Raw genomic sequence first — 18,608 nt, forward strand, 5'->3', positions numbered from 1 at the left:
TGTTTTGACTTAGTTCCTCAAATCCTTTCAGTATCAGTTAAGAGCACACACTCTATAAAACACTCCTGTGAACATCAGTTAAGAGCACTTGCTGAAAACAAAACAAAACAAAAACAACTGAGAAAGCAGCATTTTCACCAAGGCACATATCCCCAAATTGCTGTTTATAACTCCCAGCTTTTAAGCGCATCTTATTACAAATAGTGGGATTTGAAAGAACAGGCACCAAAAGATCCTCCAACTGTTAAGAGCTGCTGAATAAACAATGGGAACATGAGTGATTCTCCTCTGCAGCCTCCCATGTGAACTGCACAGGCAGAAAATTGCCCATTTCCTGCCAGCCTCCTTCCTCATGTCACAACTTTCTGAGGGTGAGCAGGGAGGGGAATTCAAGGGTGCTTTCTGCCTGATTTGCTGCACAGATAAAACAGCGATTTTAGATGAAGATTTATGTTTCATTGGCACCTTCAGACAACAAAGATGTATTCTCCTAGCCCCCCAAGCCATGGGGGCAAGTCGAGCCCATCACCCACACCTCAAGGCTTTGTAGTCTGATGAAGGCAGCAGGCTGACTGCAGCACGATGGATACCCACATGCAAGCAGAGGGAAAAACACACTCACCCGTGAGATGGACAGGGGCATGTTGAAATCCTTGCCACCTTGAAGCCTGAAACCCCAAGGAGCCGGGCCGACCAAAGACACACTGTAGTTGCTCATGGTGTTCAGTATTCAAGGATCCAAGCCAAGGACTTGATGCCTGCAGAAGAAGAGGATTACACTTTTAAATTAAAGAAGTCTAAAAAACAAAAAAAAAGAAAGAAAACACTGCCCACCACTTCCCCGTAGTATAAGGACAGCCAAAAATCTACACGATGTCTGTCGTTACTTATACTTTCGTTCCCCATGCTTTGCTGTGCTAGATTGATTAGGAAGAAACATAGGGAGCTGGTAACATGCTCTTATTACTTGCAAGATTTCTGGTGTTGAGACATTTGCATCTCAAGAGAAGCACACGGTAAGAAGTACTTGTCAAACTTCTGACAGGATACTGTGGGGAAAAAAAGAAAACAACAAACAAACCTCAATGCTGAGACAAGCATGAATTGATAGCATCCCTTAAATCCAAGTATGGAAGAAGTTAGCGCCACTGGCACATTTGTCTCTGATAAAATGAGTATCACATGCTGCCATGTCATCAGCTCAGAACTTGTTTCTCAACACATTATGGTTTGACAGTTTCAGAACAACGTCAAAATGTCACAACTTTGAAGTTAACCAGAAGAAAATAGAAACCCTATGGCTTTTAGTTTTACAGCCTAACATCACATTGACAGAACAATGCTACAGACAAGACAGATCTTAACACCAAGCCTCAAATGAAAGCTGCAAATTAAATTAAAATACCGACAGCCACATCGTAACACTGAGGAGAAAGAAGAAGAAGGAAAAAAAAAAAAAAGCAGAGTAAAACTCCAGCATCTCCCTCCCCTTCACACCAATGCAAGCAACAAATTACCTTTAAAAGGCAACCTCCGCACTTAATTGCTGCCCAAAGCCAGAGATAAGGGCTTCAGTTTCACCTCAGATAAGTAACATTACAATGACATCTTAGGTAGTGGATCCCGACTATTTTGGTATGGTTGAAGTAAGGCAAAGAAGACAGCAGAGCAGGGTGTAAGCCTACACCGCGGCACGGCCGGATTCCAGCTCCTGTGCTGACATTTAAGGTGGCACCACTGGCACACTGCAGCGAGTGGGCTGCACGCCACCGTACACTGCAAGGGGATTTTAGGTTTCGAGGCAGGAAGGTTTGCAAAGGCACCCATTCCAGTGGGCCGCCCGAGGTGTGGAAACCAGAGCGACCTTGGCAGCTCCCAGGGCAGTTCTAGCCCCAGCACTGGCTCAACGGGCCCCAAAATCTTCAGCATGGTAAATGCCACCGCCCTCCCCCTCCACCCCCATCCTTCCTGCTACTGGAGAGGATGAGAAGAAGAAAAACCTCTAAGCAAGTTTGAGCTCTCAGGGGTCTTGCTCACCACTGAAGCGAGAAGTACAACTTCGCTAATTCCTTCTGAAAGGGGATTTTAATTAGTCACAGATTTCCTCCCTTATGAAAGGGAGAATTCTTCTCATTCCCACTAAATGAAAGGCACCACAGCAACAGGTCACCATACCCTGGGGACGTCAGGAAAGCACACCGTGTACAGCGAGCAACACACGTGCGGTTCACGGGCACCGGCAGGCGGCTTTACCTCTGAGAAGGACTCAAGGGTCTCACAACCAAGTTTAGAGGAACAAAAAAGTAACAACTAGTTGCAACAACAGCTTCAGGAAAAGATGAAATTACGTTCAAAAAGCATGGTTTTCCCCGCCCCGTTTGAAGCAGCTACAAACGGGGAGAAAGAAGCTGCTTGGTGAAATGCCTCCCGTGGCTCCCAGCACAGCTCCTCTCTCCTTTCTAACCCCAGCGACTCTGCACCTCCAGCCTCCCGGACGGAGCAGGAAGGAGGCGATCAATCGGAAACTCACTGCACTTCTCGAAGTGCGAGTGCAGCACCTAAGCCTCACAAGCCCACTTGGTGCAGGGGGCACTGAGCAACCACGGAGGAATTGCGCAATTGCCATCGGTTTTCACCAAACGTTCGCTGGGTCGCTTTCTGGAAGGGGGAATTTCAAAACCTTGGCAGAAACGCCCATCGCCACGCGTGGGGACGCGGAACAGCGGGGATCCGCGGAGGAGGCAGTCCTCGGGGCAGTGACAGCACCGAACCACCAGCCCCACCGCACCACCCCGGAGGAGCACGGATCGAAGATCCAGCCCCAAGGCAGCGACCTGAGTCCGGCACCCTGCGGGGAGCTCCCCAGGCAGCCCAGCGGCACCCCGACACGGAGTTAAATAACAACAAAATCAACTTACAGGTTACGAGAAGCAGCACGAAGTTCGAGCCCCACCCCAACCTTCCGGCTTCCCCGCTCCCTCCCCGCCTAACCCCGCTCACTCACCCAGCCCGGCGCTGCGGGGCGCGGAGCGACGAAGACACCCGCGGCGCGTCTGCCAGGCAGCAGCTCCGTCCCTCGCTCTTGTTTTCACTTCCGTCTCCCGCCGCTCCTCCCCCGGCACGGCCCGGCCCGGCACCGCGCGGTGGGGACGGGGCAAGGGCGGAGCGCGATGCCCGCTGTCCGGCTGCTGGAAACGCTCTAACGCACCGCTCTGGGGAGGACCTGAATTCTATAGTTATTTTTCAGTCCCGATTCGCTATTTTTTAACAGGGAAATGCATTTCTTTTTCTTTTTTGTACTTTACCCTGCTAAAGGTGCACCTGTGAAACGCAAAGGAGAGTGACGAGGGAGAGGAAGCTGAGTGTCTACACGTCTCCCCTCTATCCTCAGCCTGAAGAAAGGAGCTGCTATGCAAACTGGTGCAAAGGGGCAGCCTATGCTTACAGCGCAGCCCATGTAGGCTGCCATAGCTATCCTACAGGTAACTTCTATACAAAGAATAAAACTTTGCTTTATTTACCACGGAGCACCAGGAGGAGTGATGAGGATATGATTACCTCCCCAAACACATCAATGTGGTCAACAGCAGCAAGGCAGAAGAGATGTTTAAGCTACAAAACAATGCACAAGAACAAATGGGTATAAGGTGACTGTGAATAAATGTAACTTAAAAATCAGCCATTAAGGGAGGTTTGTGCAGTAGCAGGTCCAGAGGCAGGACTGCTGACTGGGTAGTGTGCTGCCATGCTCTGCTGACCTGTGGCACAACTGGGGCCTGGCAGCTGAGAAAAGTGTGGAGAGCAGCGGCACTGCCTTGGAGGTTTTAGCTGTGTCACAGCTGGGAGAGGCCTGGGTTTCCCTTCTATTCTTTGTGTTCATTAGAAGTGATCTCAAGTAAAAGTGGTTGTGAAAGAGACACACCTCATTAGCAGAGCATGTGGCACTGCAATCATGGTAATTTCAGTTTGGTCTTCAAGCACGGATTTGCTACGGAAAAAGAGTGCAAAAGAAAGCTATAAATCCTTTGCTAAATCCGCAGCAAATACAACACAGTCCTTTATCATCATCCTGCCTAGCCCTTCTGTCCTTGCTTGGAAGCAGGGTAGCACTGTCCCTTGTCTTCCCAGTCCTAGCTGTGTGAGCTTTAATGGAGCTATTTAATGTCACCCCACTGAGCTGGCCATTTTCTTGGCTGTGCTGACCGAACCGAGTGAATCTCGCATCACATCTCAGCAACAAAAGCATCCAAGACCCTGCCAGTTTAGTTCCACTCTTCTGGAAATCTGTCTTCCTTACCCTGCTCTTTTCCTATTAAGTGTCTCTAATCAGGCAAAACTGAAAAAAACCAAACCCATTACACACATAGACTCTCACATGGTTTTAATTTGCAGATGTAAAAATTTCCCATCCCAGGAATTCTTCACAGTGTCACAAGGGCCTTTGGTCATTCTCACAGTGTTACACTTAATCAGAGAAGAAAGAACCCCAGGACCCCACAGCACAGCAGAGCCCATGTGACACCCCTAAGGCCAATGTGGTCCTGTGCCATCTGGCTGAGCTGCAGCCAGTCACCACTCACTGAGCCTGGGCTATCTAGGTGCATTCAAGAAAAACATCTCTTTCCACTTCTCCAAAAGCCACTAGTTTTTCTTTACAGATGAATTGTTTGCCCAGTCAGCCGAACATGTAATCACAGAACTAATCCCCCAGGACTGAAGGGGACAGGCTAGTAGGCATCACCAGTGCCATTGTGCACAGCCAGGCCACGGCTAGGCCTATGCTGCTCCCAGCTGTCAGCCTGTCATCCCAGCTTGGTGACAAATGAGTCCCAAGAGATGAGAGCTTGCCATCCCTGGTGACTTTTCAAATTCTCCTTCTTGAGAAAGCCTTTCATTAGGGCTGAATGGTGAAAAGAGAGATAGTGAGCAGAGGACAAACCTTGGCAGCAAGCAGAACTATGGCCAGCCTGTTCTTCCCACCGCTGCTGGATTTCAGACAGAACTTGCATTTTTCCCTTTGAACGAGGAAAGAAGAAGTCTGGAAGTTAATTAAATGCAGTAGACAGTGAACCACGCAAATGCAGCCCTATCTCAAAATTACTCAGGCACTTAAGCCTCGTTTAAATGTTAATGAAACGCCCCAGGTGTCAGTAATAAGGAACTTGATGGAGAATATCACCTGCGGACCTGAAGTACAAAAAGGCACTCACAACAGCAAAGAGTCATAAATTATGAACAGATTAACAGTGCATGGTGAATAATTTCTCAATTAAACAGTAGTTAATCTAACATTCTCTTTCTGTGTGCTGAGACACAGACCTGAAAGCTGTGCTTGCATCACTACTTTTGCTTTTACTTTTCTTCCAGAGGTGGCATTACTGCAAGTATATACAGTTAGTGCACAGCTGGAATTCAGGCTGAAGTAACCTTCTCTTCAGGGGTTAATTCACATTAACTGTCTATGTGATTTAATTCACTCTTAACATAAATGAAGAGGTTAAGGTGAATATCATCCATAGCCTAACAGCTTATTACAAACACCAAAGTAACTCTCTGCCCAGGAGTGAAATAAAATAGATATATTCTAAGTGTTTCGATGCTGTCAGCTTTAGGACAGGACAAGCTTTTATGCTTGAGTCATAGTGAATCCTAAACTACCTTCAACTTGTATCACAGAAGCACTTCTATATTTCCTTTTATTTTTTGTTTTCTTTCTTTTCTTTATTTATTTTTCCCCATTCCTCGTTTGAAAAGATACCCGGCACTGAATTATATCCTATCACACGCATCCTATCAAGCACTGTATCTCCAGCTAGCTTGAAGCCTTCCTCGGGTGGGAAAAAGCACTACACAGCTGTGCGTATGAAATTTGCTTTGAGTCAGCTTTGTTAGTAAAATAAATAAACAAACATAGTCAAGTCTATTAGCTCTCCTCACATTTCTCACATATTTTATTTGCTCTTCTCAGAACCCTGCTCTTCCTACAGGTGTGCTATCCGCTCCCGCTTCTTGTCAACCTGTTTTTCCACTGGACACATATTCCTGTAGTACAACTTGAATCTGTATAGCTGTTTCACTCACAGTGGTGCTGGGTAGTCCAGCTTTTAAGCCTGAGGTTTTCATTAGATTAAAACATTAACATAACAGAGCATAAACAGCTTTATAAGTGGATTTCTGGTCTTTTTGCATCCTGATTTTTTCTTTATTTTAGCTTATCAATATTTTGATTATTTCTTTTATAGCATTTTTAACGTGATTGTTACTAATAAAATAAGTATTTTTTATTATGTCCCCCTGAAGTTATGTAAACCATGTAAATAAAGGAAATAAGTGCTTGTTATTACTGGACTCCTTTGCAGTAAGTGAGCAGACACAGTTGAATCTTGATCATTCATCCTGAAACTATGAGCTACTTCAATCTTCTTCATTGCCTCTATCGGATAAAGGAAGGACCACCTATGTGCAGGCCACAGCCAGCACTGCAAGCTCAACATTTCTTCCACGCCAGCCTGAATCAATGCAACACCAACCCAAAGTTTTCACTTGAGGGAACATGAGGGGCCTTTTGAGGAAATCTAGGTTACCTCCTTATCATCTTTGTCGTGGATTGTTTTAGTGGCTGAAATCTATTTGAAGCTTCCCAGCACTTTGCAGTCTGGACAGCTTCATGCTCAGCCCCGCTGTGAAGCATTAGCTGCCGTTTGCAGCTGGTGACCAGAGGTAATAAACATTTATACGTGCTAGGAATCAGATGTCAGACAAAGAATTGAAACCAGTTTTTCCAAATTCCTGCACAGCTCCTGACTACTGTATTACCCTACCCTGGGCTGACATATCACTTAAACCACACTGATGAATGGAAAAACCTCGTAGTTCATATTTCCCATTCTTAACAGAGCCCAGCTTGTTACAGGAGTAGCTGCTTCAATCATTCACCCTATTTACTCTTTAGATCTATTTTTCCTCAACAACAGGGAAGTGTTTGCACAGGAATCTCTGGCTTGGCGTGGTCTAATTGCCATCCATCAGCTGTGCAGGAAGAGCTTGCTGAGTGAAGCCTTAAAGCTGGGTTTGACATCCACCGCCATCACCAATTATGTAGGGCTTGGCATGTAAACATCCAAACCTTCAGAGTGATCCTTACAGTTATTTATATTAATTAATGCCATGGGAGAAGAGGTGCAGCTCAGTCTATAATCTCTTGTAAAGTATTGCAAGGGAGGGGACGGGTACAAGCCAGAGCATGATGAGCACTTTACCTGGCAGATGAGGATCAGCCCAGCATAGCTCCACCATGGCACCACTCCCGCATTCTTCCCACCATTACCTCTAATTCAGTCACACAGCTCCACACAGCCTTTTCTCAAGAGCCATTTGCAGTTCAAGCAGAGGCATTCAGGTGATGCCCTCTGGGGCTTGGCCACTGCGTTCCTGTGTCACCTTCAGTAAGTCAGTCCCCTGCACCCAACCCTGTGAAGTTTTTGCATGCTGATACAAAAATCAAGGTAGTGTAAACTGGTGAAATTGCATCAATAGGCATAGCAATGCACTTACAAATATCTGGAAATAAAAGAAAAAGCAAAACAAAACAAAACATAGTTTGCCTATTTCGCCGACGGAACTGCTAAATCCATACAAAGAAATAGCATTTAGAGAAGCCTCTCTAGGCCTTTGCAACAGCCTTTAAACTTCTATTTCTCTGAGAGGGGGGGGGGAAGAAAGGGAAAAAAAGAGAAAGAAAAAAAGATTAATCTATGAGAGCAGCAAGACCTGGGAACATGTCAAGGAGACCTTATTTTAGCTGCTGCCTCCCCACCCCCCCACCCCCCCCCCACATACACATATAAAAGTATTAAAGCAACTAATAGCTATTCCCACAGTAAATAAAAGTCATCTAATCTTTACTGACAAGGGGGATGGAGAGAAAAAGAAACAGTAAAGTTAATATTTATACATTTTAAGAATTTGTACCAAACTTACACACACCAGCACATATTTATATATCAGTACAAAAATGATTTATAGCCCTGTTGCAGCTTGTGAAAACTCTGGCTACTTGTTGGTTTTGTGAGCTTAGCTGCCACACAGATCTGAGGGTCAGAGGCAGAAAAATGCAACCTGCACTGTGACAATTTTACTGAAACACAACATAGAAATCAGGAATAACATAAGTGACCAAATGACGGTGAACACCTCAGAGTACCCTGCATCTCCAGCTGCCCATCAGAGGCTGTCACCTCCCTGTACACAACCTGGGTGGACACGGGAATCAGTGCATCACTGAGCCTCTATCTCCCCTTCCTGAGGTGCTACAGAGTTTCTTCCCAACTGAATTTACATTTTAAGTGTTGTTTTGTTGCTTTTTTTTTCTTTCCCCTCGGTTGTCCCCATCAGAAGGCCGCCCTTACCTCTGTTTGTCTCAATGGCCCATAACCTGCATCTTATTTCCAGACTATGTTTAGTCACAGACAAATTTAAATAGCTCTTCTCCCTCTCTGCAGTTTCACTCCGGTGTATTTTTAGATGGAAATTGTATCCCCTGTCAACCTCCCATTTTCCTAGGCTAAGCAGTGGCGTTTGCCTCGCCTCTGTTTGCAAGGAAAGATTGTGGCACTCCTGGCCATCTCAGTCGCCTTTCTTTCCACCTGTTCAGATTTGTATTCTCCCTGAACATGAGACATGGCACCCTGGGGACACCTTAATGATGTTGCCTTCTGTAATGGAATTAGTGTCTCAACTGGAAACATTTTGTTCAATGTATCCAGGGATGATATTTCCCCATTCTCCTGAAGAAAAACATACCAGCGCTTCACCAGTACCATGGAGTCACCTGATTTATTTTATTCCTACTTTTCTCCCATTTTCAGTTTTACGCATATGGGTTGATGAAATTAATTCCATTTAATTTCTTTTCTTACCATATGATTGATTCTTGCCATACTTGTGTCTCAAAGTCTTCTTATGAAATATATAACACACATAAGTACTACATGTGTAAAGGAAATGTAAAGAAAGTGCATGAAATTGTTAAGTGTTCAATGATGAGTTATTTCAGTCTCAAGTTGACAACTAAAGCAGCCTTGTGCTGTTAGGAGTTGTTGTGCTGTGCTTTACTAGGAGAGTGGTTAGGTCCTGGAACAGGCTGCCCAGGGAGGTTGTGGATGCCCCGTCCTTGGAGGTGTTCAAGACCAGGTTGGACAGGGCTCTGGGCAACCTGATCTAGTAAAGGCGATGTTTGGTGGCCCTGCTAGGCAGGGGGGTTGGAACTACATGATCCTTGAGGTCCCTTCCAACCCGGGTCATTCTGTGATTCTGTGATTCTGTTAGTCTTTTTTTTCACCGTAACACAACTTCTCACTCTATTTCATTATTTTAGGTGATTTTTTAAAGACAGATTTACCTGACATACCTGCTGCATCTTTCTGAAACCTTGTTCTTGCCAATGTTAATTAACGGTGGGTTTTCAATTAGATTTAGCCCAGATTTTAAAATATGGTTTTCAAATTAGGATGGTTTGGTATCAGGATTTTCATTTATGTATTTATTTATTGATTTATTTAGAGGCATATTAGAAATAATTCACAAAACATGGCCACTCATACATAGTAGTAGGCATATATATATACATAGATATAGGCTGTTTGTCATATGATGTGATTGTTTCTTGCCTGCAAAACTGCAATAGCCTTTCGATGTTGTGAATAGTTATGGATGTAGCATTACAGACCAGAAAGCATGTTGCAAGGCTGCTCTGTCTTAGCAAGAGACCTTCCGCAAATGAAACACAGCAATGAAAAGGCGCAGGTAGGCTTAATCAAACCTGAAAAGAAGCCTCCATTCAAGGCCAAATTGCCTCACTCCAGAAGTATACTGGGATACAACAGGCAGACATCACAGTACTCCCCTTTATCCTCTTTATTTTCCAACAGCCCAGTATATATCAATCATTAAAAGACAGGTTGCTGAACGTATCTCTATCCAAGGAAGAGCAGATGTTTAGAAAGAACGGCCGAGTGCTGAGTGAGCAAATGTTAGGATTTGGGTACCTTTACATTCTAACAGGCATTCTCTCACTGAGCATGAGTCAAAGTTCGCCTAGAGGGCGAGCGAGGAACGCTGGTGGGCAAAGGCAAAGGCCGAGGCTGGGCTGTCATGGTGCTAAAAGGACGCCAGGCGGCAGAAGAGACCAGGGAATAAAAGAGTGGAATAACTCCTTGAGATAGGCGTGTGAATGTTAACCACCTGGCAGGAAAGTGAATATGTACGGCCCGTGGAAATCTAATAGGATTCCGAATCACGTCATCTTACGGTGGAAATACCCCCAGCGCTTCCCAGCACCGCTAATAAAGAATGCCTGACTTAACAGCAAAGCTACGCTACCGTTAAGTTTCTCAGCTTCATTTCTTCAGCTCAGTAAAACGTGACTAAAATGGTGGTTGGCGGCCCACGTCAGCTGCTTCGGAACCCCCGGCCACAACCGCACTAACAGACGCTGAGCTACAGGGCGGCCCCAGGAACTTCCTTTTGCTGGGGGAACACCGATAATACGAAGGGGCCCGGCTGTTCTCGCGAGAGTGGCTGACGTGACGTGAGCGTTGCCAGGGCAACGGAACAGCAACTACGCGGGCCTGCCCAAGAATGTGGCTGTTGAGGTCTCCGGCTGCAGGGATTGCCTGAATCTTCTGCTGCCTGAAGAGGGCGGCAGGAACTCCAGCTGTGTGAGGTGTGAGCAGCTGGAAGATCTGCTCAGCCTGGTGGAAGAGCTTAAAGAGGAGGTGAAGAGGTTAAGGGCCATCACGGAGTGGAAGCAAGAGACTGACTGGTGGAGTAACTCCCTGGTATACTAGAGAGAAAGGTGCAAAGGAGATAGCCCCCAAAAAGTGATGGACCTCCTGCTCTGTTGCTGTCAGTCAGAGGGTGCAGACCTGAGAGTTGGAAGACATTCCTGGCTTGGTGTTGTAGGCAAACCCCTTCCCTACTTACCTTGCTTCCCCACGTGTCCCTAAGTAATAGGTTTGAGGCACTGGGTATTGAAAGGCAGGTGAGTGAGGAGGGTAGGGAAGATTTGCCTAAGATGTTGCCAAGGGCAAGGTGGTCAGCTCTGTATGTGGAGACTGCTCCTGCCAGGAAATACAGGAGGGTTACTATTGTAAGCTATTCCCTTCTCAGGGGAATGGAGGGCACCCCATAGGCACACTGGACCTGACCTATAGGGAAGTGTGCATCCTCCCTGGGGCCTGGGTCGAGGAGGTAACCAGAAAACTCCAAAATCTGGTTCACTCCTCTGATTACTACTCATTACTGGTAGTTCAGGCAGGCAGTGATGAAGTCATTCAGAAAAGTTCATGAACTACTAGAAAAGATTTCAGGATTTTAAGGCGGTTGGCTGAGAGAGCAGGAGTACAAGTGATATTTTCTTGTATCCCCTATGTGTGGTGAGGGATACAAAGTGAGCTAGGAAAACCCAGGTAATGAATAAGTGGCTGAGAGGCTGATGCTGCCACAATAACTTGGGGATTTTCAACCACGCCTAGGCTGCTATGACCATGTCTAGGTGTTTTAGTTTGTGATGTTGAGGAATGTGGGCCTGGCAAAGATTGGGGTCAGGACCCTGAACTTTGGGAAAGTGAACTTTACACTGTTTAAGGATTGTTGGATGAGATCTCCTGGGAAGCTATCCTTAGAGACAAAGGAGTGGAGGAAAGCTGGCTACTCATTAAGGATGCCTTTCTGAGAGTACAAGAGCTCTCTGTCTCTCTGAATAAGAAAGCAGGCGGAGGAAGCAGAAAACCTGAATGGCTTGGTAAGGACCTGCTGGTTAGACTGAGGGAAAAGAAGAGATTGTACCAGCTGTGAAAACAAGTATGCATCTCCTGGGGGAAAACACAGGGATGCTGTCTGGACTTGCAGGAGGGGGATTAGGAAAGCCAAGGCACAGATGAAACTGAACTTGACAAGGGATGTTAAAAACAACAAGAAGGGATTCTATAGATACATTGGCCAAAAGAGGTAGGCCAAAGAGTGCATATCTCCTTTGGTACATGAGAAAGGAGAACTGGCTACAACAGATATGGAGAAGGCTGAGGTACTTAATGAGTTTTTTGCCTTGGTCTTCACAGGAAGCCAGGGTTCTTGTAGTTCTCACTTCCTTGAAGCTTGCATCCCTGAGCCTTTAGGCGGGAACTGTGTGAGTAAAGCATCCTCTGCTGTAAGGGGCAGAGCGTATATGAGACTGCTTCATGAGACTGAATGTATACAGGTCTATGGGGCCAGATGACGTGCATCCTAGGGTTCTAAAGGAGCTGGCTGATGTGGTTGCTGAGCCACTCTCCATTGTATTTGAGAAGTTGTGGCTGTCAGGCAAAGTCCTGGGGACAGGAAAAAAGGAAACATCACTCCCATTTACAAGAAGGAGAGGAAGGAAGACCCAGGGAACTACAGGACGGTGAGCCTCACCTTTCTGCCTGGGAAGATCGTGGAACTGATCCTCCTAGAAGACATGTTAAAGCACATGAGTGATGAGCAGGAGACCCAAGACAGCCAGTGTGGCTTTACCAAGGGAATGTCCAGAGGGACCTCAACAAACTCAAAAGGTGGGCCCATGTGAACCTAATGAGGTTTTACATAGGAAAGTTTGGTGGCCCTGCCAGGCAAAGGGGTTGGAACTTCATGATCCTTGAGGTCCCTTCCAACCCAGGTCACTCTGTGATTCTGTGAAAGTGTAGGGTTTTGCACTCAGGTTGGAGCAATCCTGGATGTGTATACAGACTGAGAGAAGAACTCTTTGAGAGTAGCCCTGTGGAGAAAGCAGTGTGCAGCTCATGAAAGCCAATGTTATCCTGGTCTCCATCAGAAGAGGGTTTGCCGGAAGGGATGGGGGTGATTTTGTCCCTCTCTACTCTGCCCTCATGAGGCCCCATCTGGAGTTCTGTGTCCAGGTCTGGGGCCTCCAATTTAGGGAAGATGCAGGGCCATTGGAGGGGGTCCAGAGGAGAGCCACGAAGATGATCAGAGGGCTGGAGCACCTATCCTGCCAAGAAAGGCTGAGTGAACTGGCTTTGTCCAGCTTGGAGAAGAGAAGACTGTGAGGAGACCTCGTTACAGCCTTCCAGTATTTAAATTGGGATTATAAATGAGGGGAATCAACTTTTTACTAGGGTAAACAGTGATAGAACAAGGGGGAATAGTTTTAAGCTTAAGGATGGAAGGTTTAGATTGGATACTGGGGAAGTTCTTGACAGAGAGAGTGATGAGGTTGTGGTTTCCCTGTCCCTGGAGGTATTCAAGTCCAGGTTGTGCAGGGCCCTGGGCAACCTGCTCTAGTACCAGACCTGGAGATTGGTGGTCCTGCCTGTGGCAAGGGAATTGGAACTTGATGATCCTTGGAGTCCCTTCGAACCAAAGCCATTCTATGAAAATGAAATACTTAAGTACCAAAAGGTAAATGATAATTGGAATGATTACATTCTACTTTAAAGTAGTCATTAAAATATTAACATGTTGCATAACAACAATATCCCCTGAAAACTGAACTTGAATAGTCAAGACTATTCAAATGTACTAGTTACACATAATGGAAATGCTGTCATGGCTTGAAAAAGTGATTGGGTGCCTGGTAGGAAGTCAGGGGCAACCCAGGGGAGCTCAGGTGCGTTTCATGAACAGAAGAGATGGAGCTAGGATCCACTCCTTTCCAGACCGCTTTTAAGGGTTGGTAGTGGAGGCAAAGGCATCTCTCTGAAGATCCCTACATACCTAAGGCCTTCCAAAGGTAAACTGTTTTGTTTATTTCTGTGCCTTCTGCTATTATATCTTAGCAGACCCTCCCTCTCTGTTGTTTAAGACCTTACTACCCTGCAATTTTGTTACACTTGCCATTGTGTTTAAACAATGGCTTGCAAACACTTTAAAAGCTACCCTAGTTAAATTGTTCAAGTGTTATTCTGTAGGTTAGCACCAAGTCAATGGGGGAAACATAATTTGTGTTGTCTTTAACTAAATGTGTTGCCCAAAGGTTACAAGAGAAAACTATTCAATTTAGTAAACTATCATGTAATAAATGTGTGAGGCAATGCTGAATGTTGTTTTGAAATCAGGATTTCAGTACTTATGTGCTTGTTCATAGACGACTTTGCAGTAACGAAGGCAGAGCATCTCAAAAATATTGTAATTGCAAAGATGACAAGAGTATATTTCAATTTAAATGCACCATGATATCTGCTTCTGATTTGTGTATGTAATCACTTCTGTGGAATCACAAAGGTACATTTCCAACTGGAAGAGGGTAATATAAAGACTATTGGACCCATGTGAGACTGTGACATATGTGTTTAGGTACAGTTGTATTGAGAATTGTAAATGTATGAAGGGAGGGAGGCTACAATGATTTACTGATACATCTTTACCTGCCTTTTTCCTAGAAGAAAAAACAGCAGCCTTTAAATAAGTTGAAGTTTTAGTTAAACTGATGTTACGTTTATAATGAAATGCAGGAGTCTGGGAGGTTACTATGACTACTATAAGTAACCGGAATTAGAAGTCTCTTAATAGTATCTTCTGTTTGCTTGCAAGCTTCTGTTGATTTGTTTTCACAAAAGTCCAAAGGTTGGGTGTAACAAGTGAATTCTTACATGATTAGTACTGCACACAAGAGATTATTACAGAGCAGTGAAAATACAAATAACGCCATTGTGAGATTCTTCAGTTTTTGCTCTGCTCCTCTACTTTAGATGATTATTGATGTTCACTTGCAGGGTCTTTGTTGTCCTTCCTTTACAACTTTGATAACTAGAAAATTAAATACTTATTTTTTTCCTGATTTTCCTTTTGAAGGTTTTAGCAAAAGTGATACCTTTCTTTGCAGGTGCCTAATTAGAAATATCAATCATGCACAAGGAGCTGCATGTTTCTACAGAAGAGGAGATGGCAGAACAACTGGGAACATTACAGAACTTGAAACAATCATTTGGAAAAGTTAATTAAGTTATGAATACTATTTTTCTTGCACTAGTTTACCTTCATGATTTGTTCTTTTTCCTCTTAAAGATACATATGTGGTTTGTAGCATCGAGTATTTAATCTTTCAGATGTTAAAAGACCGCTACCTCAGAGACACCAGCAAGTACAGATTTCAAATTCCACCCTTAATCATGTTACCATTAAAAGAAAGTGACAATTATGTAAAAGAAAAAGAAAAGTTGACAGTTCTTCCTGTTGGAAAGGAATAGGTTCTTTGTTTTAGCTCTGCAGCATGAGTAGAAAGTCTCCGCTTGAGAGATGCTCAGACTTCATAAGATTCCTGAACGAAGGGTTTACTGACAAAAATCCTCAAGCACAAGGAAGAGTTGGTGGTTATTTACCATCTCAGTAATCTGCTAACCATAGAAAATGTTATTCTTTATCATCATTATTTGTAAAGATCCTTAAAAGAAAAGCTTGCATTTATGTATTAGAAAATATTGAGGTGTGTGTGTGTGGGGAATTTACTGTGTTTTAATCATCTTCTGCAAAGCATTTTTCTCTGCACTTATTTGCGTCTGAATGTGCTGCCGCTGTTGTCCAAATTGCCATTCCCAATTACCAAGTATGTTTTTTTTGTTTGTTTGTTTGTTTTTTTAATGCAACAGGGTAATTCATTCTTAGAAAGCAAGCATTAAATTTTTCAGCCTCCAAAATACGTATTTTGAAAGCTCTAGAAAGGAGTGGAAAATGGCTCTGCAAACATGACTGACATCCCAAGCAGCCTGGATGGATTAGTTCTGGTTCTGCAAAAAGAATGTGACTGTTGAGAAGAGCAGCGATAGAGGGGTCCATCAGCCACTTAAGTGTTGAACAGCACCTCGACCATTTAGTGGCAGTAGAGATCAACCTGCACCAGGATCTTGTCCTGTCTGAGAGTGACAGGTATCAAATGGTCTGGTGTGCAATGTGAGAAACTTGTAATGTGCAGGTTAACCTGACCTGACTTTCCTCTGTATCTTGCATGTTTAGAGATTAGCTTAAACCTTGACAAATGAAACACCCTGTCAGCATTTTTGCTAATTAGTTTAACAGCATTGTTGACCTTAGATTTAATCATTTCTTGTAATGAACAGTTTTGCAACCTAATTACTTGTGAGCAAATTATAGTAAACTCTTTTATTTCTGAAAAGTTGTGTATGTTCTGTAGCTTCCTTGAATGTGCTGTCAGCTGGGGTGAGCAGGAGGAGCTCTCTGTCTTAGCTGTGCTGGTAACTTGCTTTCTCTGGCTTTCACTTTCTCCGTTTAAATTTTTGATGGCGTTCATCTGTCTTCTTGCAGTACTAAGACAGTAGTTGAAATAGGGTGCCTGGTACTATGCAATGCATTTCAGCCTGTGGCGCATGAAGTGACTTACACCAGTCTTTCCCCTGTTCTGTTATTTTTCATCTTGTTACAGTCAATTTTACTGGTGCTTTCACTAAATCGCTAAATGTATGTTATAAAAAATCAAGTTTTGTTACATTGCTTCTGGGAGAAGCCAGAATGTACTGAGAGCCTTGAGCATTGCATGGGGCCTTTGCCAAGGCTGCCTGCATACAAGGATGGTGGTGTGGTATGGTCCCAACAAATGCCAATTTCAGTCCCACTCTGACATTACATGTACTTTGCCTCACATTTTAAGCCATAAGGCATTCAGAGGACTAGAGCAGGTTATTACTACTGTCAAAGTGAGGAAAACTGTATGTTAATAAAGATTTTTCTAAGCTTGTGTTAATAGTGCAGTCAAGGAGCTGAAGTGCTTGAGACTGGCTGAGGCTCTTGGTGCAGGTGCTGCAGCAAGGGCACAGCTAAACTCTTCCATTGTCACACTGATGGCTGGTTCCTGCTGCAGCTGGGCCTCAAATGGCCCTGGAACTATGACGATACAAGCTTCTTTACAATCGTAATTCAAGTATCTGCTAACTTAAGAAATACTCCAGTGCAATCTAGGCAGCTTGGCAACTGTACTAAAGAGTGCAATTTATGATCCTCCCTCCATCCAATCTAGGCATTTCCCATTCCTTGAGTCAGAATTTATTTCTATAATCAAAGTCTGGGTCTTTTCCCATGTGGTGCTGTGTCTTCTAGCAGTCTGGTTAGGAAATCTTACTTGAATGATCCACTGCTCCATAGAAAATGCAGAGCTCTTGTCTGTCCTGTGTAAGTCGGGAATGGTTCTCATCTTACTCTTTGCACACACACACCCAACCCCCCTTCAGCAGGAGGATTAGCAAGCTAATATTTACTACTCCTGCATTCTGAAGACAGATCTTTGTTTTCTGTCCATGGAGGGAACATAGTTCTCTCTAGTGGAAAAAGTTGGTCTGTCTTTACAGCAAATAGCCTTGGTATTGTTACCCCATCTGAAAGAATCAGAAGAATTTTATTTACTACCATCTTTGTGGAAATGTAGGAGTCTGGGTTTCATCTGTGTGACTGTTTGGAAAGCTCTGGCTATTTATTAATGACTTAGGGATGAGTAGTGAGACTTGCCTGAAATGAGGGTTCAGCTTTCTAGGTTGGTTTTGGGATTCATTGGTGCTCTGCTTAGATGACAGCCTGACACCTGTGGGACACCATTTCTTGTCCTTATGGGATGTCAGAACTATCCACTGGGACTTGGGAGCACCTGGGCTTCTATGTCAGTGCCCTTCATTCATTCTGGTTGTTGCTTGAACTGGGAGTTCAGATGGGGTCCCTGTGAGCAGGGGCAAGAGTTTTCTCAGTTTTACTAACATTCCTATTCATTCCCTAGTAAACCTTTGTATTGCTAAATGTTTAAACAGATTCTCTTTGTCAAGTGTTAGTTATGTATGGTGCTAGTTTAGAACTGTTTTGCAGATAGCTTTGAGGTATGAGATTAAAAAATTACAGCAAACAGTTAAGAAATGAGAAGGCAGAGCTACCTTATGATGTAATCTGAGAGGTGTGAAATATAAACGTAGGGCAGGTTTTTCAAAGAGGTAAGGTCATTGTTTTAATGTGTCAGTGAAGTAAATGTGCTGTTTTAACATAGCTGCAATGCAAGGCCTAGTGGGTAAAATGTCCTGCCTGTTCTCTTGGCCTGTAGAAACAACAAACCACTTTGATTCCCAGTTTTTGGACAGGGATGCCTGCGTCCCCCTTCCCCAGCTGGAAGCTGAGGGAGTGTGGGGTCTTAGTCCCCTGGAGCCATCTAGGTTCAAGGCATGGTGGAGTTCTGCCATGACAGCAATGCTCTTCCAGATCTGCAGTTTTGAAGCGCTTTCCATCACTACGGGGTACAGCTGTGTCTTGTAGTATGCAGTGCTGCTGTGGATGAACATTACAAACAGCAGAGAAAACCATGAATCTTCTCTATTTCCTTGCTGTAACACCATGGGTCCCATTTGCTCCATTGCTCTGCACTGAGCACAAAACCTGTTTGTGGTCGTGAAGGTTTGGTGGGATATGCTAATGTGCAGTAGATGGCAATTGCGGTTTGCTCTGCAAATTATTCCACTGCTGTGAACTGACTGCTCTTGAAAATACTGAACTTCGGGATGGTTGTCTTTTGTGTTCAGCTCTTTTGTTTCTGTGCTATCACGGTGTTTATTCTGCTGAAGCACAGGTTGATAATGATCGGGTTC

General features: G+C 44.4%; 1 protein-coding gene across 6 annotated transcripts in view; it reads right to left on the reverse strand.

Moving 5' to 3' along the window:
• The window catches only part of PDLIM5 (PDZ and LIM domain 5), a 113,195-nt gene extending 110,057 nt beyond the window's left edge, over positions 1 to 3,138 (reverse strand). For all 6 annotated transcript variants that reach the window (XM_072336092.1, XM_072336088.1, XM_072336089.1 and 3 more), the window contains exons 1-2: positions 3,005 to 3,138; positions 623 to 758 (exon numbers count right to left, since the gene is read on the reverse strand). In XM_072336092.1, coding sequence (XP_072192193.1) covers positions 623 to 718 — 96 coding nt within the window. In that variant the 5' untranslated portion in view covers positions 719 to 758; positions 3,005 to 3,138. The remainder of the gene's footprint in view (positions 1 to 622; positions 759 to 3,004) is intronic.
• Positions 3,139 to 18,608: the final 15,470 nt, after the last annotated feature.

The sequence above is a fragment of the Excalfactoria chinensis genome, chromosome 4, assembly GCF_039878825.1.
Source record: "Excalfactoria chinensis isolate bCotChi1 chromosome 4, bCotChi1.hap2, whole genome shotgun sequence".
NCBI lineage: Eukaryota > Metazoa > Chordata > Aves > Galliformes > Phasianidae > Excalfactoria > Excalfactoria chinensis.